General features: G+C 37.3%; 1 protein-coding gene and 1 non-coding gene across 5 annotated transcripts; one reads left to right on the top strand and one right to left on the bottom strand.

The window, feature by feature from the left end:
• Positions 1 to 1,187: 1,187 nt before the first annotated feature.
• CDK1 (cyclin dependent kinase 1) lies at positions 1,188 to 17,823 on the bottom strand. Of its 4 annotated transcripts, none has more exons than XM_044916475.1 (8): positions 17,699 to 17,823; positions 15,664 to 15,725; positions 10,382 to 10,538; positions 9,387 to 9,510; positions 6,508 to 6,678; positions 5,119 to 5,282; positions 4,426 to 4,567; positions 1,188 to 2,106 (listed from the first exon to the last, which is right to left on the bottom strand). In XM_044916475.1, exons 2-8 carry the CDS (start codon positions 15,698 to 15,700, stop codon positions 2,008 to 2,010), a joined length of 894 nt encoding a protein of 297 aa, XP_044772410.1. In that variant the 5' UTR covers positions 15,701 to 15,725; positions 17,699 to 17,823; the 3' UTR covers positions 1,188 to 2,007. The 4 variants fall into 4 exon arrangements, with proteins under 4 accessions (XP_044772410.1, XP_044772411.1, XP_021555430.1 ...); XM_044916476.1 differs by lacking the exon at positions 17,699 to 17,823 and adding an exon at positions 16,213 to 16,267; XM_021699755.2 differs by lacking the exon at positions 17,699 to 17,823 and adding an exon at positions 17,574 to 17,694 and having other exon boundaries at positions 1,706 to 2,106.
• Positions 17,824 to 18,572: 749 nt separating this feature from the next.
• LOC123325182 lies at positions 18,573 to 18,677 on the top strand. Its single transcript, XR_006540288.1, has one exon. It is a non-coding gene; the product is annotated as a U6 spliceosomal RNA (small nuclear RNA).
• Positions 18,678 to 22,467: the final 3,790 nt, after the last annotated feature.

Below are 22,467 nucleotides of genomic sequence, written 5' to 3'. Positions count from 1 at the left end.
CATGAGATGAGGGAGGACCCAATTCAGTAGCTTTTCACTCAGCCACTGAAGCTGACATAAACACTTTTTTTTTTTTTTTTAAAGATTTTTTTAATTTATTTGACAGAGAGACACAGCGAGAGAGGGAACACAAGCAGGGGGGTGGGAGAGGGAGAAGCAGGCTTCCCTAAGAGCAGGGAGCCCGATGTGGGGCTCGATCCCAGGACCCTGGGATCATGACCTGAGCCGAAGGCAGACGCTTAACGACTGAGCCACCCAGGCGCCCCTGACATAAACACTTTCGTCGGACTCCACAAATAAGTAGGATGCTCATTATAGCAGTTGATCGCACTTGTTCTACCATCTCATTTCCCTGGTCCACAAAGTCGGTTCTAAATTGACGACTTACTGACTTTCATGGAGCAATCACAGTGAGGCTGCATGCTGCTTCTACCAAATCCACAAAGCCCCAAACACTTGTAACCCTCATGTATCTGTACATCACTGAAACCAAAATACCAAGAAATAATTATAGAAGATACACTGAGTTTCTAGTCTACACTGGGGAGGGTCATGATTAAGAATGGTCCTGAACCACTATAGGATTGCAATCCACAATTTGAAAAACAGAGCCAGTTCAACACTTTATAGGTAAGAAAACTCAAGTCTGTAGGTATGTCATTTCACCATCTCAATTAAATCTTTTGTGTGACCTTTCATTTACCAAATTCCCACCATGAAATCGTAACTCTTTACAATGTGACCCCAAACAACTTCCATCTCTAGGTTCTGCATTCTCTTATTGCAGGCTGGCTTCTACCAAAGGACCTAGAACAAGGCCACCAAACCTCTCATCTTACAAATCCCAGTGCCAAAAAAAAAACCACACTTTCTCCTACAGAGCGCAAAAATTCCAAGACAATATAGATTAAGTAGATCACACATTACATATGCAACCAATAACACAGGAATGCCCATTCCAGCCTTAGGTAACAGGGAAGAAAAATAGATGGTTATAGTTAGATAACAGATAGATGTACACGAAAAAGTTTAAAACTTCTTATAGAAATTTCTCTTGGCTATAACAAATAATTTAAATTAGGCTCCTTATAGATAGGAATCACAACAAACAACATTATTAATTTAACAATTCCTAAAGCTAGTGATTTTAGCTAAATACTTGTATATTAGAACCTTCTAAGGCTGCTAAAAGGCAAAATTATGTCAAAATTTGCAAATAGATTTTAAGTCAGACTTGAAAGCCAAGATGAGCAACTCCTTTTTCTAGTTATTACCTCTGACCAAGGCATAAGAATTCACTTAGACAAATAACTTTCATAACCTACCTAAAATTAAGCTAGTTCATAAATTATCTAAACTGTTCTTCCCTGCTGTGAGCAGCCCTTCATCTCTGACTGTAAAACTTAGAAAACTTTGGCATGCTCTAATGTTAGTTTCATAAGTTACTGAAAACCTCTATAAATTTAGCATCATTTCTCAAATCTGGATAGTCTTCTCATTCTGAATGCTTAAACATTTAGGTCATAAATTGAAATACCAGCAGAAAAAACTCATCTTTAGGCAGGTTGAACAGTTACCAATTGGCAAGAAACTGACAAAATTCAAACACTCAGAGTATCAAAACACTTCAAAGCTTTACGAACTTTGAACTTAGCACACTTTCCTAAATTTTAGTGGTTCCAACTACAGGAAAACCAGACTCTAAGGTTTGCGATGATTTAAATTAACTCAAAATTTTTGCAATTCCTGACATCAAAACTAGACTTATAGTTTTATTATGGTAACAAAGTTGTTACAGTGAGATCTATAAACATATACAGAATTATTATATTTAAATTCATATAGAACAATATTTACATTTTTAAGTTACACTTTTGAAATCAGAAGATGAAGTACAGCTTAAGTTTACAACAAAGAAAAGAAAAATACACAAAACAAAAACAGACAAAGTTAGCAGTAAAAATATAACTATCTGTTCTTGATACGTGGAAACTCTTTGTCAGAAAGCTACATCTTCTTAATCTGATTGTCCAAATCATTAAAATATGGATGATTCAGTGCCATTTTGCCAGAAATTCGTTTGGCAGGATCATAGACTAACATTTTCTGGGGGTGTGGGGGGGAGATAAAAAGCAAAAAAGGTTTTTATTAAGAAATGAACCATAAAAAAAATTTCCATAAAGCCTTAATTTCTCTACCAATAAGCCATAAGTTAATAATTTTAATTAAAAAAACTAAATGAACATTTCCATTAGTTCAATACCAAACCACATAAATGCCTCATCCTCCATACTTCACCCTCTAGCTCTAAAATAACTTATTCCTTAAATTACAGATATCTCAACAACCTCTTTTTGCTACAAATCATGCTTTAAGACACAAGCATTCAGAGATAGCTTTAAAACCAGGACATAAATTTAAGAAAGATATCTAGTTAATTATATTTACTTTGAGAATTAAATGGCCATCTGAGTTATTTATAACATTGTTGAAATGGTGGCAATTAACTATAGTGGTTTCTAATGTAGCTTCCAGCAAGTTCCAAATAAAAACAAAACCAGAGCACAATGTGTTATAAACATAGTTAAAATGAGTCAGTAAATGAATTATAGTCAGACAACCTAGTATTAAAGTTTTAATTTACACATCACCAGAAAAGACTGTATAAAGTTCAATATTGATCTTAAATTTTATCTTAAACATTAATCTTAAAGAAAACCAAATCAATAAGCAGACTAGATATACTTTTACTATCTAGTAACCCTCTGAGCTCTTATCATGTAACAAGCACTATATTAAGTGCTTGGCACATATGATGTTACTTAATCCTCACCACAAAAGCTAAGTACTGGTCCCATTTTACAATGAGGACACTGAGGCTCAAGGGTTAAGTAACTTGCCCAAGTTCTTAGAACTAAGGAGTTTAAATCTAAAACGAAGTCTGAGGATTTACAGCAGTGGTTCTCATCTGGGTGAGACTTTGCCTGTCAGGGGACATTTGACAGTGTCTGGAGACATTTTGGGTTGTCACAAGTGAGAGGAATATGATCCTGGTAGCTATGGGATGGAGGACTGGGATGCTGTTAAATATCTTGTAATGTACAGGACAGCCCCTAGTATCAAAACATGATCCAGTCCAAGAGGTCAATACCAGCTAGACTAAGGAACCATGATTTACAGTATTTGATTTTTGTTTCACTGACTGAAGTGAAATTCTTTGTGTTCAAAAATTACAGACGTTAAAAAGACAGATTGGGCCCAGGATAAGGAACACTTTCTAAGTCAAATCAACAACTGATAATATAAAATATGTGAATGACAGATAAAGGACTTTGGACTTCACTAATTCACTTAATTATTAGTTAAAGCATAAAGCAATTTGGAAATCTGAGCTGAATTTGGTAGCATAATGATTTATAAATTCTGAAAGGAGCCCAAAGACCAATTGGAAGGTTTACAGGATAATAGAGCAATATACATATTTTTTTGTTCAGTAACCTACACAAACCTTATTTTCTTCTGTCATTACATTAGCTGAGATTCATAAAAATTAGTTCTGTCTAAAAGCTCAATATTTAAATACTGTTCTAAAACAATTTTCTTAAAGCCTACCTTCTTAAAGGCCTACCTAGGACAATTTATTTTATCCTAATAGATTTTTTTGTCTTGCTTTTAAAGAAAACAACTATTACTTGGGAATGGCAATGTAGTAAAGGGGAAAGATTTTTAAGAACTACGTTAGTCCTTCTACTAACCTTTCTGATATACATATGAGGCACAAAGTGAGAAATTCATGAGTTCCTGCAGTAAAAGGCTTCAATAACTAAAAATATCAAGCAATAAGGAAAACACCTATGTCTCAGATAAACTAAAAAGTTGTAGGGGGCACCTGGGTGGCTCAGTTGGTTAAGCAACTGCCTTCAGCTCAGGTCATGATCCTGGAGTTCCAGGATCGAGTCCCGCATCAGGCTCCCTGCTCGGCAGGGAGTCTGCTTCTCCCTCTGACCCTCCTCCCTCTTATGCTCTCTGTCTCTCATTCTCTCTCTCTCAAATAAATAAATAAAAAAATCTTAAAAAAAAAAAGTTGTAAACACCGAGATAAAGAGTTAGAAAGGAAGGCTACTACGAACCAGCTACTTAAAAACAATTAAGGCATATTAAGCCTGGCCTCTCCTTCACAGAGCATCTGTAGCTACCTAACAGATTAAAAACTCAAACAAACAACAACTAATGCTAAAACCTCCTCTCAAAACCACTCGTGTTTCTTGGAATCTAAAATGGAGCTAGTAATACAATAAACATAACAGGCGTAATAGTTATGTGCCTAGCTCAATATATGTTGGTTTTCTACTTCCCAGGTAAAGGAAATGAATTGAGCACATTCAGAATCAAAAATGCTTAAGTCAGTATAAAGGGTCTCCTTACCGAGAGCAGATCCAAGCCATTTTCATCCAAGTTTTTAACATGGGATGCCAGGCTTCCTGGTTTCCACTTGGGAAATGTATTCTTATAGTCCTGTAAAGATTCCACTTCTGGCCACACTTCATTATTGGGAGTGCCCAAAGCTCTAAAAGGGTAGAGCAAAACAAGAAATTATTAGTTAAAGCATAAATATAATCTTAATATTACAATACATGTTGCCTTCATTATTATTTCACTTGAAATTTTAAAGTTCTTTTTTTTTTTTTTAAGATTTTATTTATTGGGGCGCCTGGGTGGCTCAGTTGTTAAGCGTCTGCCTTCGGCTCAGGTCATGATCCCCGGGTCCTGGGATCAAGCCCCGCATCGGGCTCCCTGCTCGGCGGGAAGCCTGCTTCTCCCTCTCCCGCTCCCCCTGCTCGTGTTCCCTCTCTCGCTGTGTCTCTCTCTGTCAAATAAATAAATAAAATCTTAAAAAAAAAAAAAAAAGATTTTATTTATTTATTTGAGAGAGAATAAAATAGAGCATGAGAGGGGGGAGGGTCAGAGAGAGAAGCAGACTCCCCGCTGAGCGGTGAGCCCGATGAGGGACTCAATCCCGGGACTCCAGGATCATGACCTGAGCCAAAGGCAGTTGATTAACCAACTGAGTCACCCAGGCGCCCCCGAAATTTTAAAGTTCTTAAAAAGACAAAATACCTGAAAATTCTGAAGAGTTGATCGATTTCTGAATCCCCATGGAAAAGTGGTTTCTTGGTTGCTAATTCTGCAAATATGGTGCCTATACTCCAAATGTCAACTGGAGTTGAGTAGCGAGCTGACCCCAGCAATACTTCTGGCGATCTATACCAGAGTGTTACCACCTATTACAAAGCAAATTTTTACACTGAATAAATGCAGTGCATTAAATTACTAAATATACACTTTTATATTTCAGTAGGACTGTCCTTTAAAAGGTTCCATGGTTGCCTCTGATAACATTGCTTGAAAGTCAACTAACTATACACAAAATAATAAATGGAAGATAAATATTTCATTTGTAAGTTCTATTCATGAGGGGGTTAAAAAAAAACAAAACAAACATCAGATAAAAGCATACCAGCTCTTTTCTTGCTTTTCAAATCATTAAAGTCCAAGAATCAAAATAGTTAAGACAGCATTCACTTAAAAAAAAAAAGCCACTGATAATGGATTTGGGTGTGACACTGTACAATGCACGTACATACACTGCTTACATGCTAAAAACATGAGCAAGTCAAATAAGTTTATTAGTGGTCAGAGCTGATCTATTTTAGTATCTATAATTTATCACGATGGTAAAAATATCATCTCTAACTTAATGAGGTCAGTAGCAACTGTTTAAGCCAATGGGAACCAAATAATCTTTACTTTTTTATACAGCCATAGGAAAAATGATGAAAATAAGCCAATACATCTAACCAAATGAACAATGTTATAAGTTCTGATTTGGAGATAGTCTTTGGGCTCAGGGATAGACAATGCCACAGAAAACCATCTTCCAGAAGTCCTTTACTATAGAAGTCAACACTCCCTTTCCCTCTGGAAGTAACAAATGAAATGCCAAGTCATCTGTGGAACATGGACAAAACTTGATTTTATTCAGTAGTTTCTAAGTATGTCTGAAACAGTAACCCATAAGCAACAAAACCTCTCTTTTACCAATTTGTGTACCAGAGAGGATCCAATCAGGAGACAGAAACTACACGGTGATTTGCTTGGGGAAAGTTTACTAAGAAGGATTATTAAACAAAAGAGGGTTAGAAAAAGAGACTAACTAATAAGGAATAACTCTTAGAACTGTACCAAGGAACACCCCTTCCTCCGGCAGTGCCTCTCCCCACACCTGCTACAGCCATCACGCTTGTGGGCAAAGAAAGAATATTTAAAGGCCCCGTTAGATTTTCACATAGCATGCAATGAAGAGTGAGTTTGGAGCTGAGAGGCAATAAATTCATGCTGGCAGGATGGAAATCTTTCTTATTGAGTGTTTGACTTAATGAACAAATACAGAAAACAAGCCAGCAATCACAATTACTCAAAAGCACCAAAAAACACTATTCTACATACCTCATGTGTGTATACTCTAATAGGTATTCCAAAAGCTCTGGCAAGGCCAAAATCAGCCAGTTTAATTGTTCCTTTGTCATCAATCAATAGATTTTGAGGTTTTAAGTCTCTGTGCAGAACTCTTCTGGAGTGGCAAAACACAATCCCTTGTAGGATTTGGTACAAATAACTCTGGAAGAAGGAAATTAGTTAGAAACTTAACTGTCCCACATAATGATTTTCTAAATAATCTTGGTGGGTTTGTTTCTAAGATATAAGAAATTATAAGGGGCGCCTGGGTGGCTCAGTCGTTAAGCGTCTGCCTTCGGCTCCGGTCATGATCCCAGGGTCCTGGGATCGAGCCCCGCATCGGGCTTCCTACTCTGCAGGAAGCCTGCTTCTCCCTCTCCCTCTCCCACTCCCCCTGCTTGTGTTCCCTCTCTCGCTGTGTCTCTCTCTGTCAAATAAATAAATAAAATCTTAAAAAAAAAAAATTCTTTAAAAAAAAAAAAAGATATAAGAAATTATAATGCAGGGACATAATTTAACGACCACAAAAGCTTTCAGGCATTTGAGACTAACAAGCAGCATTTGGGGGTGGGAAGCCCATTGATATTACAGTATCATGTTTGTATACCTGAGACAAAGATATTTTCCTTATGGACACATCCATATCCATATGAACTCATTTAGTCTTCTACTATTTTTTGTACCCAATTCTTAAGTTCTGTACAGTTTTTTATTTTAAAGATTTTACTTATTTACTTGAGAGAGAAAGTGAGAGACAGAGCACAAGTGGAGGGAGAGGGGCAGACGGAGAGGGAGCAGCCAACTCCCCACTGAGCAGGGAGCTGGACACGGGGCTCAATCCCAGGACCCGGAGACGAAGGCAGATGCTTAACCAACTGAGCCACCGGGGCACCCCACAGACAGTTTTTTAAACTTTAGTCTATATGTTTATAGCAACTCTTTTTATTTTGAATAAGGTTGGTCCATTTCTATTTCTTATCATTACATATTAATTCCTTCTTTGGAAACACTAGTCATAGATTCCAAAAGAAATAAAAAACAGGATATTATGATTATATATTTAAATAAAGGTAATTATCATAACATGCTATTTATTAGTTCAGAGAAAAATATTGTATAAGACAGGTGTTGCCAGACAATGTAATTGTCATTTGAAGCAACAGGGGTATTACAGAAATATAAAGTACACATAGTAATAGTATTGACTTATAAAGTTCAAAATTACAAATAATACATAAAATCAACTGTTAGAAAAACAAAAAAAAAAAGACTTAATTGACTGGGGCGTCTGGCTGGCCCAGTCAGAACAGAGTGCGACTCTTGAGTCTGAGCCCCACATTGGGAGTAGAGATTACTTAAAATAATATTTTTTAAAAAGAATTATGTATAGGCTGTTTATAAATAGCTAAAAATGAAAAATTATTAAATGAGATACAAAATGATAATATGCTTTTTTCACATAATGGACTGATAAAATATTTACAAGATTGATAGAAGTAGGTGCTAAAAAAAATAACTGTCACACACCACGATGAGTAAAGTGCTACTATTGTTTAGAGGGCAACTGGCATTATCAAGATTTTAAATGTAAATGAACATCTTCAACTCACTGATTAAAGCTATAAGAATTTATTCTAGGGGCACCTGGGTGGCTCAGTCAGTTAAGCATCCAACTCTTGGTTGCAGCTCAGGTCAAGATCTCAGGGTTGTGAGACTGAGCCCCAAGTCCAGCTCCGCACACAGCACGGAGTCTGCTTGTCCCTTTCCCTCTGCTCCTCCCCACCACTCTCGTGCACTCACTGGTACTCTTATCAAATAAATAAAATCTAAAAAAAAAAAAAAAATAGAATTTATTCTATAAAGTTGCAAATGACCACAAATAAACATAAGGATTTACTGGGGCATGGTTCATGAGAGCATAAATCACCGAGTTGGAATACAACTTCAATGTCTATCAGTATGGAATTGGTTTAAATAATTAGATCAGGGGTGCCTGGGTGACTCAGTCAGTTAAGCGTCTGCCTTTGGCTCAGGGCTTAAGTCATGATCTCAGGGTCCTGGGATTGAGCCCTGCTTTGGGGAGGGGGGGGTGGTCCCTGCTCAGCAAGGAGTCTGCTTCTCCCTCTCCCCCTACCCCCTGCTCATTCTCACTCTCAAATAAATAAATAAAATCTTTAAAAATAAATAATTAGATCAAACATTTAGATAGATGGGCAACCTATGCTGAATGTCTCACAGAAAAAGGGTTTTACCGTTCTGTAAAACAGTGTATGTGTATATACAAAGTTGACATACAAGCATCTGTAAGACTACTAAAAAACTAACAATGGCTACCTACCCCTGAGGAGTGGTTTGGTATTGGTACAGTTAAAGGAAAGACACATCTACTTTATAGATTACAATGCTTTTTAAAAAAAATGATACATTTATAATTTAACTGAAATATGTCAACAATAAATTAAAACATTCAAAACCAGAATAAAATAAAACCACTTGCTGTCATTACCCTACCAAGCTTGTTACATTGTTTTACACACAGCTGACTGCCAAATAAAGACCAAAATATCCTAGTTCCCAACAATGGAATACATACTTAATGGTTTTATGTTATCCCAGGCACTGCTTTTCACTTTATAACTAGAAGCACTATCTACTAATAAAAAGGGTAACTTTAATCTATACACTGTGGAAGAAAAATATTTTCTTCCTCTTTCTACTAACATTTTTTCTAAGCATATTCCCCCAAAATACAGAACTTCTAGAGTAAACCCTTTACACTCAGAGGATAAATACTAATAAAATTAAGTAAGATAAATACTAATAAATTTAGTAAGTGGATAAATACTAATAAAATTAAATAAGCTTCTTACCTTAACAAGTGAAGAATCCATGAACTGACCAGGAGGGATGGAATCTAAGTATTTCTTGAGATCCATGGAAAGGAATTCAAAGATGAGATATAACCTGGCATCTTGCATAAGCACATCTTGAAGACTAGAGAATAAAACAATCTTGTGGAAAAAAAAAATCTACCAAACACTTTTGACCTCTCACAAAATAAAACTTCCGTAAATTTAACAATGGCTATCACAGAAAGTGAGACTGTAAGAAATTTTCTATAACAAAAAATACATAGTTTTGGGAAAGAAAAGATGGTAGCTTCCCTAGTAGTGAAAACCTTTAGTACTAAACTAGAATTTGAGAAAGGACATTCAGGGCAGCAAGTGAAAATTAAGTCATATTATGCTGAAGGTGCTAACTATTAAATCACTTATATTTCAAAAGAACATTTCTTTAAAAAAAAAGACATTTAGAACATTTTTAGGTTGACTGTTGCTCAGACCTTGTCTTTCCAATGAAGTAAATTATAGAAATAAATTTTAAAATTTACTAGGAACGCTTAACAGTTGCTCACTATTTCCAGCCCCAGAAAAATGCAATTAAACCCTAACTTGGACTATTAGGAAACAAATCCCCAAACACCAATCCAAATACTTAAAGAAAAAAATTTTTTTTCATCTGACCTAGCTACCTGTCTTAGGACTCTAAGGGGTCTTCAAGGACCAGAGCTCAGATTGGTATCGGTGATAAAGGTCTGTGAAAAAGGATTTCCTTTTCTCCCTTGGCCAGTTTACCTTGATTTTCCAGCCCCCAATACAAATCTCTTATTACCAAGCTCCTCTAACTCTGTTCCTGCTTTAAGCCTATTCTTCCTATGCCTGGCATTCCCACTGAACAAAAATAGTAGGGTTCTATTCCGCTCAGCAAAGTTAGACCAGATATTAAGCAAATGTAAAAATTTCCACATTGAAATTCACATTTGAAATAGTATGCGGAAAATGGTTTAAATTCAGATATACCATACCTGACTATATTTGGATGACGGAGTTCTTTTAATAGAGAAATTTCCCGAATTGCAGTACTAGGAACCCCTTCCTCTTCACTTTCTAGTCTGATTTTCTTCATGGCTACCACTTGACCTGTAGTTTTGTGTCTACCCTTATACACAACTCCATAGGTACCTGAAACAGACAAAGTAAATGTCTACTATATGAAACCCTCCACAAACTAAGATTTTAAAAAATGACTGATCCCATTAAGTGTCACATGATAGAAATGTCTACTGTGACCAGATAGGAAGTGTCTTACTCATAATTATACCCTCATCACTTCCAAAAAGAAACTGAGGCTAACTACAAGCTATCATGTCTATAGTTTAGAAATAAAATTCATGTAGTTGTCACAATTTTCCCATACATTTAAATTACCAATAATTTCCCAGCACATTTTAGAGAAGAAAAGAAAATGGATCCTTTGCCGATTGAGATTTCTCTCCTTTCAAATATCCCACCCAACAATAAAGCAGGCATAAAATATAGGGTGAAGATGATTTGGGCTGAGGAATTATTAATAGGAGTCACTGTCACACTTTCAGAAAACTGTAGAGAGTGTTTTATGCATTTCAAATAGAAAAAATGGAGCTAAAATATTTTACTAAATATTTGGGAAATATTTAGCAAATTTAGTAAATTTAATAAAGTTCAAAATATCTACTATATAGTATGAAAGCCTCACACCCATTTGGAAGTTAACAAGAACACAGATTCTGATATATAAGCTTCAGATAATGAGCAACAATGTCAGTATAAGAAATCTTGGGCAGGAGGCTGGATACAGAGAACAGAAGCGGCAATATTAAGGGAGATGAACTAGTTTAAAAAGTTCATATACAATGGGATGCCTGGGTGACTCAGTTGGTTTAGGTCTGTCTTCAGCTCAGGTCATGACCCCAGGACCCTGGGATCAAGGCCAGCATTGGGCTCCTTGCTCAGCGGGGAGCCTGCTTCTCCTTCTGCCTGCCACCCTCCCTCTGCTTGTATGCTCACTCTCACTCCCCCCAAAAATAAATATGCATAAACCTTAAATTTAAAAAAATTCATATACAGGATACATTTAGTCCCAGATAAGTGCTCTTTTTTTTTTTTTTTAAGATTTTTATTTATTTGACAGAGAGACACAGTGAGAGAAGGAACGAACAAGCAGGGGGAGTGGGAGATGGAGAAGCAGGCTTCCCATAGAACAGGGAGCCCAATGCAGGGCTCAATCCCAGAACCCTGGGATCATGACCTAAGCCAAAGGCAGATGCTTAACGACTGAGCCACCCAGGTGCCCCGAGATAAGTGCTTTTTAAAACTGTGGTTGGAGGGGTGCCCAGCTGGCTCGGTAGGCAGAGCATGACCTTGATCTCAGGGTCGTGAGGTTAAGCCCCATGTTGGGTGTGGAGCCTACTTAAAAACTAAATAAAATCTTAAATAAACAGATAAATAAAAATTTTAAATTCAGGTTGGAAAATATAGGGAGATCGTGAACTTGTTGACTACATAAAATTCTGAATAACCTGCTATTTCTCTGTACAACGGTTTAACTTCAAAAGTGATTAGAGTCCATTTTTCTAAGGAGATCTATAGTTTTATCAGTTTCTCCAAAGGTAGCAATATTTCAAAAAAGGCTAAGAACTACTATCAAATTATCTCCTGGCTTAATTAGAATATTAAGGATGGTTTGGTGATGTTACATAAACTTTGTTCTAATTTTGTTTTAAACAGAGAAATTCTATACAATTATCTGCCTTCCTAAATAGTGGTATGATTTTAAAGACATAATTGACCTAAGAGCCTAAAATTTTACATTATTTTGACTAAATTTGGGTTAAGTGTGACTTTTGGATAACCAAAGTTATTCCAGATTTAAAGAACCCTGAGATTATGCTAAGTGAAATAAGTCAAGCAGAGAAAGTCAATTATCATATGGTTTCACTTATTTGTGGAACATAAGGAATAGCATGGAGGACGTTAGGAGAAGGAAGGGAAACATGGGGGGGGATTTGGAGGGAGAGATGAACCATGAGAGACTATGGACCTGAGAAACAAACAGGGTTTTAGAGGGGAGGGGGGAAGGGGGATTGGTTAGCCCGGTGATGGGTATTAAGGAGGGCACGTACTGCATGGAGCACTGGGTGTTATACGAAAACAATGGATCGTGGATCACTACATCAAAAACTAATGATGTATTGTATGGTGACTAACATAACATAATAAAATTAAAAAAACAAAACAAAAACCCTGATTTTATTGATCTTCACAACCATCCTTAAAAATAACCTTCTGTTCAATTAAAGTCTGTCCATTTTTTGGATATAAATTATTCTTGCATCAAAAACCACAAAAGTAGGTAAGTCAGTAGCACAATTACCTGGTACACTGTTAAAGCAAATTCAAGATTCGTCAGTTGCATAATAAGCAGTTAATGGTAAATTCAGAACTAATTTTTTCCCCTACTATTCCTCTCTCTCCTGTACAATCTCATCTGGGCCTAAAATTTACTTATAACAATTAACTAACTTATATCTAACCCTTAGTATTTATTCAATTTTAGACATCACAATGCTCTATGTCTCTCTTCTGACTCTATGAACCATTACCACTCTTATAACTACTAGTACAGAGCTCTAGTTAAACAAAGCAGAATGATTCTGCTGGTTAAGCACCAAAAATTATTTATGAAATGCATAATATATACTCTGAAATGAACTACACATTATTATATTTTTTAAAAAGATTTTATTTATTTGACAGAGAGAGCACAAGCAGGGGAAGCGGCAGGCAGAGGGAGAGGGAGAAGCAGGCCCCCTGCTGAGGAGGAAGCCAGATGTGGGACTCATGATCCCAGGACCCTGGGATCGTGACCTGAGCCAAAGGCAGATAGATGCTTAACCAAATGAGCCACCCAACCACCCTGAACTACACATTATTAAATTAAAAAAATAATGTTAGTTATGGTCAAGTTCTGGAGACTCTAAATGGTAAGCATAAAAACTTTAATCAAATGTTTATTGAGTGAATAAAGGCCAAGTTAGGTCCCACATCATGGATATAGCTACTCTCTATGATCCAAAAAGATGTTTTCTTATAACAGAATGTGACAACACTCAGATCTTTGTAATTCAGAAGAAACCAGAGAACACCTCTGTAATAACTAAAACAAGAAAAGTCTAGATGTATTTAAGAAATGAATCAAGTTGTCAAAAAATTCAAGTGTCAAGGTGGAAAAGTCAGGATGACTATTCTAAATTAGAAAAAGATTAAGGAGACATTAGTCACCAAATGAAATGCATGACATTGGCTAGTTCTTCAGAAGATACATACAAAAGTATTTAGTAGTAAAGCACATCTCTACAACTTACTTTACATGGGTCAAAAGAAAAACAAAATGCTAAAAACACACACAGATAATAAAGTAAATGTGACAAAATTAACATCTTGGTAAAAGGTATTACAGGTTCATTGAATTTATCTTTCAACTTCTCTATGTTTGGAAATAAAATAAAGTTGAGGGAAAGAAATTTAACTTCAAATTGTTACTTTAATGCTAGTAGAATTTGACCAGGTATCTGGCAAACCAAAAGAAAATACTGTGTGAAAGGTATCATCTAGGCCTTAAATTATTCATACAATTTATTTTTTCAAAAACGTGTCCACCACAAAATCCAAAACAGCCAGGCACTGGAGTAGTCAAGACAATACAAACCAGAAAAAGAAACAGAGGAAAACACACAAAGAAAAATAGATAATGTTATTATCAAATATTTTAATATCTCCAATAGTGCTAGACACTACTGCCAAGTCCTGTTCAAACACTTATGAACAAGACAAAATCCCAAACTTCATAAAGCTTACTTACAATGTAGTAAAGAAAAAGGATATTAAGGATAACAAAAAGGGAACTACAAAATGCACTTGGACTAGAACAAGATGAAAGTGAAGGCAGCAGAGAGTGGCTTTCAAGGTGAAAGAACAGCCATTGCCAAAAGCCCAGGGGTCAGTGAATTGGGAATATGAGGACATCATGTAGTAGAATGGAATCTTTTAACTCCAGGAAATAAGACTACATTTGAAATTATACTCTTTACTGCTTGTATTTCAATTAGAGTACCTCTTCTCAAGAGTCAAATCTGTAGTCTCCTGCATGTTAGGAGTTCCAGAGTTTTAAAGAAAAACACATTTACACTTTAAGAATAACTTTTTGTTCCAAACTAAAAATCAGCACTCATTTAATTCTCTGGGGATTAAGAAAAACTCAAAGCAGAAGACAGTAGATTTTCTTATTTTCAACTAAGAAACAAAATTAGCTTAATTGAGCGGGTATTACAAAGTATTTAAGTGATTTTTAAAAATATCATATAATATTTGTAAGTTAAGAAAAAGAATAGATCTCTAAACCAATCACCACCTAAACTTATCATTACTATCTCACTAAATTCTTTCCAGTACTCCGCCCCTGGATTTTTAGTAGTATTCCTTATACAAATACGGTTTTGGAACACACTAAAAATATACTAGTTGGAAATGTTCCTCAAACAGAACCTATCTAAATTGGACTCTAATAGCAAATTACTTTGTACAAGCTGTACCATTTGTTCCTAGAGTGTAGAATGTAAATACCAACTTAATAGAAACTTAGATATTCTGTTGGAAAAAAAAGGCAAAGGGATATTTTTACTCTTCCATTTATGCCACATAAACATTCTTTAAAAACTTTAAGTACTACAGAAAGGAAATGAATGATTATATACAAGAGTTATTTGTTTTAAATTTGCTTAAACATGTACACATAACAGGTCATTTAAATCTAAGGAAACTAAATAGAAAATTTATTTAAATTGGTTTAATAGTCTATTGTACTAATTTACAAAGTTTAGGTAAAAATACTGATCTTAAAAATAATTGTATGAGACTAAAAGTACAGTATTAAACTTAACATAATTCTACTGCCCTAACCTCTCCCCACCAACACACATACAAGGTATCAATAGTCTTCTCAAAATACAAATATTAAGTGTTTAGTATTTTAAAATGTAAGACTATTAGGGGGATGGAGAGGGTAGACAGGGAATCATATCAGAATAATTTCAACTTTCTTAAAATCTGAACATTTTACAAGTTACCATGTAAAGAACATATAATTAATGCACATTAGCACAGGATACCTTAAAGACTGGATTTTAATAAATATTTACATGTTTTCATGTCCCAGATTTATAGCATTACTAAATCATTTTTTAAAAACTTTATTATTAAAACCACTCACCTTCTCCAATTTTCTCTATTTTGGTATAATCTTCCATAGTTAATCAGCAGATGTGGTAGATCCTAAAATGAGAGGAAAAGCTGATTTGATCTCATGCCACTAACTCAAAAGGTGGTTTTAAGTTTTTAATGAGATACAATATGTAAAGCATTTTCCAGTGTCTAGTGCAGTTATTAATTTTCCATAAATATTAGTTATGTTAAAACAACACTTACAAAGGAAAGGACTTCTGCAGTAAGATTTTTTCCATCTTTGTTAGCTCTTAAAACACTAGATTTGTATATCTTAACCAGCATAATATTTAGCTTCTTCCAGTCAAATTAACCCTCAAATTCAGCTATCAACTTATCTATCCCTTCCAAACAAAAACCAGAAGTATGTTTTCTTTATGTAACACTTCTAAGGAGCACCAATGTGTGTCAGTTATACCCAAACACTTCCACAAATAATGTTATTTGACTCAATTTGTACTTTACATTTTTTTTGAAAATTCAAAAGGAAAAATATTTAAAGACACAAACAGAGAGCTAATGTGGCCACACTGCTCACCCATTAGCAAGATTGCTCAAATGTCAGTTGAAATGCTGACAAGGAGACATTCAAGACTTCCTCAGCTGAGAAGTTTGCCATTGAAACATCTTCAGAAGCCCAAGCATAATTACTCTGATTTTCTAACACACTCATCACTAAAATCATATATGAAGGTCACTGAGTAATTGACACTTAAGTTCTATTTCTCACAGTCATCTTCAAAATCATTCCAGAAGTAGAGACAAATCTTTTTAAATGAACAAAATTGCACTACACTGGCCATGAGTGCCAATCTTAAATATTTTTTATTTTAATTTTACAAAACGGCAATAATTAGGATAATCACCTTTTTCTACAATATCCAGATTTACTATACCTAAAGAACAATAAAATTGTTGAGCTCACTTTGAACAATAAATTTCAAAGCTGGGTTTCATTACCCTCTCTCCATTTTCCTGTTCTAACAATTTAATATAAAGGATGAAGCTTTAAAATGCCTTTTGAATGCCTTCTGAGGCTCTGTACTATTAGCAGCAGTATGTAAAACACCAACAGCTTCATCTCCTATCTAGAGACCTCCAGGTCTTTAAAGGAAGCAAGACGTGCACATTGGTAACCCTAGTATTAAACAAAAATTAAGGGATACTAAAACACACATATACGCATCTCTCGGCATTTCTTAGCTTTCCGCCTTGCATAGTATGTAACAGTCACCAAGCATAAAATAAAAACGAAAAAATCCAAATTCCCTCTGGTTCTATCCTTGGCCAGGTGTTCTTAAAAGCTCTGGGAGCACAAGGGCCTTGGGCACGGAGGGAAGTCCGAGAAGGCCCACAAGTCAGTTCATCCGATCGGTGTTCCGGGACGGCCTGGCTTTGGGAACCGGCGTGGGTACCTGACCCAGGTGCGGTCTGGCTTTCCACCCCCGGAGGCTAGAGCAGAGCGCACGCGGGACCGGCCGGAACCGCAGGGCCTAGGACCGAGCCTGGAAATCCGCGTCGTCGAACCAGTGCAAGGGTTTGGCTTCACGCAGGACCCGAAAATCTCCTCAGCCAGGTCGGCGGCCTCTTCGCGAGAACTGCCCACCGCGACCCCAGACTGCAACTCCGAGGCCAGGGCAGCCCCTGCCCTCCCCGCGGTATGGCCGCCGGGTCTGGGCTCCCGCGAGCCTTCCGGGAAAGCCGGGCCCTGGCGTCGCTCACACGCCCAGGCCCCCGGGGCCCGAGTGAAGGCGCGGCCTAGCTTCCAGAGGCCCGGCCCCGCGCAGACCCCTGCTGCCCAGTCCGGCCTCCTAATACCACCCGGTTCCTCAATACTCCTTCTCCGGGGTCTCCGAGCAGGCCCCCGCCGAGTAGACGCCCCGTAGGCATGACCCTGACCTCAGCAACTCTACCCGGCTTATTATCCCGCGACGAAAGCGGCGGCGGCTACCACGTCGGCGTCGCTCTTGCCTCAACTTCCAAGAGCCAGCTTTGCAGCTAAGTGCGAGCTGTTTCAAACTCACCGCGCTAAAGGGCCCGGGGCCCACCAATCAGGTAGTCCGTAGACTTTCAAAGGAGCCAATCGGAGCCCAGCGACGCTTGGGGCTGGGCTTCCCGGGTGGCTAAAGCGCGAAAGAGAGTGGAAACGGCGGCTGGAGAAAAAGGAAGAGGGCGGGCGCCAACTGAGTCTGAGCGCAGGCGCTTTCTTTCATCGCAGGAGAGCGTCGTCCTACTGTTTCTGGTCGTCGGAAATCTACTGTTCGACATGGGTCGGGTTTTTACCCTTCCAGTATTGGCACAATTAAAACTTACTGCACTCAAATATCTCATCACAACACTGATACTACATTTACATTCAGATTCCATTATTTTCACTTCTAATACTTAAAGCTACTGTATATTTATGTTTTTCTAAGTGGATGATTTTCCGGCTGGGCCAAAGGAGCACATTTCACACACACATATATATGCTTTGTTTTTACCTTACTTCTTAAACTTTTTGTTTAAAATTCTATTTATTTAAAAATTCTGCTTATTTAAAAATTAAAAACAAAATTTCACATTTTTAAATTTTAAAATATTTCACATCAGAATTTTAGTTGTTTTTTAAAACACAAAATTCACAATTCCAGGAGAGGAAAAAAAAAGGGATCTAAATTATTCTTTAAATAATAAGAGTATCAAAAACTCTCTCTCTCATTGCCCTCCACCATAACCTTAAGAGAGATGTCTGTGCTTGAACATCATTATTTAAGTTTTTAAGAAAATAAGAGTAAAATAGAAATGATAAGAAGAGTCCCCTAATAAGGGCTTCTCTTTGCACCACCCTTAATGGGCTGTAGGACAAAGACTGATTACCATGAACTCTACAAAATACTATTAAAAGGCCCAGATTAGGTGCTCACTTGGGCAGCACAGTTGGTAAAACTGGAACTATACACAGAAGATTAGCCTGGTCCCTGCCCAAGGATGACACAAATTGGTGAAGTGTTCCATTAAAAAAAAAAAAGACCCACATTAGGATAAAGAAGGGAGCTAGTATATCACATGCATTTAAGTGTTTAGTGCCCTTTTACACAGGGAGCAGCATTTGTCATCTGGCACTATTTGTGGTATGAACGCATGGCCTTAACAATTTTATGCTCCTAGGTGACAGAGAATATTTGGGATTCACATCGCAAGTAGGGGGTTCTGAAATCTCTGCCCGAACCTAAGAACTTTTAAAATTTACTTTTAAAATCCCAAATTCACATTTTAAATGAAAACTGACTACCCCAGAGAAGTGCTCTAGGGAAGAAAACTGTTCTCTGCCAGTTCAGGGTACTGATTTTAATGAGTACATATATATATATTCATCTCTGGGATGCCTTAGCGAGGCGTTCATTTTATAGCATCTAAAAACAGCTAGTAATTCATTATATCCATTCTACATTCAACATAAAGAAGACCACAAGCTTCCACAGCTGCGATGCTAGATTTTTCAATTTAACTCAGTTACCTTTGTTTTTAAACTTTCAGGAGTTATTGTAAATTCGTGCTATCGTCTTCGCAAATACAGTTTATTAATTCTTCGGGCCAACTTGAATTTAGCGTCTCTAAAGTACTTTATAGACACAAAATTAATCAGATACAATTCCTGCTGTAAGTGTTGGAGGTGGGAGAACACATGATTACTTAGAATTTTATTCTGGCATTTACACTGTAAATTATGCTATAAAGTGAAATGAGAACATAGAGGGGCAAATTACTAATTCGAACAGACATTGGAGAAAGAATTGTGGGGTGGAGCTTCCAAACAGAGGAAATTCCATGAGGTAAGCACTTAAAGTCTGCCCAGGGCATTCAGGGTGCCGCCATTGGAGGGTGCAGGGTGTCCCCCGTGTTAAGCAGGGAAGAGAGTTTGGAATAAGAATCTTAAAGAGCCCTGAATACTGTCCTAAGGGGTTGCACAGGAGAGGTGCAGAACTATTTTAGAACTATTCTCTAAGTGCTACGAAAAAACAATGGAAGAGGAGAGGGTGGAAAGCGATGTGCTACAAAAAATGTCATATTTATATTTTGGTAAGCTCCATTTAGGAAAAAAAAAGAGCAGTTGGCACTGCATATAAGCTTGTTTTGTTTTGTTTTTAGAAACCAATATTGCTGTGGACTGAATTATGTCTCCCTCCACCTCAAATTCCTATATTGAAGACCCACCCCTCACAGTGATAGTATTTAGAGATGGGTCCTTTGGGAGATAATTTGGTTTAAAGGAGATCATGAAGGTGAAGTCCTCACTATGGGATTGGTGCTCTTATTAGAAGAGAAACCAGAGAACTGGGTCACTCTCTCTCCTCCTTGTGAGGACACAGCAGGGAGGCGCCATCTATAAACCCTGAAGCCTCACCAGAACCCACCATGTGGGCACCTTGGTCTCAGACCTCCGGCCTCCAGAACTGTGAGGAAATACATTTTTGATGTATAAGCCACCCAGTTTATGTTATGACAGCCCAAGCTGACTAAAACAAGTATTTTTTCAGATAAAAATGTTAAGAAACATTTGCTTGTAAATACATAAAATAGCCTGGAAGGAGATGCAGCAAATAACAATGTGCCTGGAGGAGGAGTGCCTGGGGCACAGAGGTGGGGAGGGAGAATGTTTTATCTTTTGAAGTTTGAACCATGGGAATATATCACCTCGCCTAAAAATGGATGGATGGATGGATGGATGGTTGGATGGATGGATGGATGAGGCCAAAGCCTCTTTTTTGCTACTGGATAAAATTCATAGAAGCTGCTGAAAAACTTACTCAAAAGAAGAAGACTGATCTCCCTTTACATAATTCAGAAAGTAAAGTGGTTGAAAAAAGCAAGACATGAAGTTTCAAGATCTTTTCATCACAGCTGAAAACATGGAACTATCACGGCTGTTCCTGAGTTAGGCATTTTTGTAATTAGAAAAGTAATGTGTTTTTTTGTAAAATGTTCAAACAATTCCGTAGTAAAAGTTTTTCATATATAACCTACATGTTCCCACACTCATTCCTCCAACTAAAGAGACAGAAAGAGAAATCACAGGTAAGCTTTTGGCATCCATACTTTAAATCCACCTGTGTCAACTTATCTCAATCTTTCACTGGAAATTCAGGAACCAGGGATGGGGTAGGGAGGAGAAATTCATTCATCAACCAATGAGGATCAAAGACAACAGGTGATCAGATAGGTATCATCCCATATAGGTGGGGAGCAAATGCTTACAGTGTAATAAGTAAAGGCTGCTCTGTACAGAACATGGTGGTTGCTAGGAGTAGTTGTGAGTGTGGTGGAGGGCAGAGGAGTCAGGCAAGGCTTCACAGCAGAGGTAGGTTCTAAACTGAGACTTGAGGAATGAAGAGTTTGCCAAGCAGACACATGCATGAAGAGAGATTTATGGTCCACCGAGAAGAAATAATAAGGCATGTCTGATGGACTGAAATTAATTCAGTATTCCTGGAGCATAAATGGAGTTTGGGAGGCTAGAGAAAGGATCAGAGAAATGATGTTATGGAGTTAAGCAATATCCATACCTGGGAGGGCCTTTCAGGGTCCCACCAAAGGATCTGGATGGAGGATGGAATTGAAAAAAAAAAAAATGTGAGTAGGGGGTGACAAAGTCAGATGTGGGATTAGGAGGGAAAAGTCACTGAAGAGATCTGAGGAGGGACAATGAGGTAGCATCAGAGCCAGGAGACCAGTGGAGGGCTCTGCATCTATCCCAACACAGGCTGAACTAGGGCAGTGGTGGTCAGTTTGAAAAGGAGGAAATGATGATGAGCTATTTTGAGGAGCTAGAACTATAAGACCTGAGGGGTGGATTGGATGTGTTGACTAAAGGAGAAAGAGTCATGAGGGATGACTAGGGTATGTGTTTGACAATGGGTGGATGCAACTACAGTTCTGGAGAGAGGCTGAGGGATACTTATGGTGGGGAGGGAGTGCAGGGAGTGGGGCGGGGGAAATGCTGATTTGGGCATGTTGATTGTGAGGTACCAATATAATATCCATGTGGCCGCAGATGGACAAAGGTAGATGTAGGTTCCAGGAGGCCTGAAGTATTTATCATTTGGGGACCCTTTTAAAGAAAAAGAATGCTAGATTCAGTACGATAGGGAATATATTTTGAGAATAAGAAATTGTAAAATTACAAAATTTTAAAAGTTGAAAAGTGCCATAAAATCACAAAATTCATAGAAAATTATATTTTTATTAATTGCCTAACATATCCTTTATAATGCTTTTTGTACTACATTTTTGGGGAGCAACAACTTTTGGAATCCATATTTAAATGCTTATTCATCCTTTTGGCTGGCAAATTCTTTATCTTTGTCTCTTTATATGAAACATAATTTTGTAATATTTACTATGAAGAGAAAAAAGATAATTCAGTCTTTCCTTTAACATGGTTAATCCGAATTGGCTTCTTATTATGATTAATTATCTCAAAAAAGTTTTTATGACTTCTTACCTCATTATTGATAACATCATGTAGATTTTTAGAATTTCTATTAAATTTGAAAAAACATTTATCAAGTTTCTTTCACATATGAGCCGTTTCTGTGACTGCTCTAAGCTTATGCCCTACATTCTAAAGATTTCAGATTCCAAAAATTGTCTGATGCATTTATAGCTGTTCATGCTGTGTTAATAAGTGCATTCCTGGGGCGCCTGGGTGGCTCAGTCGTTAGGCGTCTGCCTTCGGCTAGAGTCATGATCCCAGGGTCCTGGGATCGAGCCCCACATCAGGCTCCCTGCTCCACGGGAAGCCTGCTTCTCC

Source organism: Neomonachus schauinslandi, chromosome 6 (assembly GCF_002201575.2).
Source record: "Neomonachus schauinslandi chromosome 6, ASM220157v2, whole genome shotgun sequence".
NCBI classification, from domain to species: domain Eukaryota; kingdom Metazoa; phylum Chordata; class Mammalia; order Carnivora; family Phocidae; genus Neomonachus; species Neomonachus schauinslandi.
This window is presented reverse-complemented; position numbering and strand designations above follow the sequence as displayed.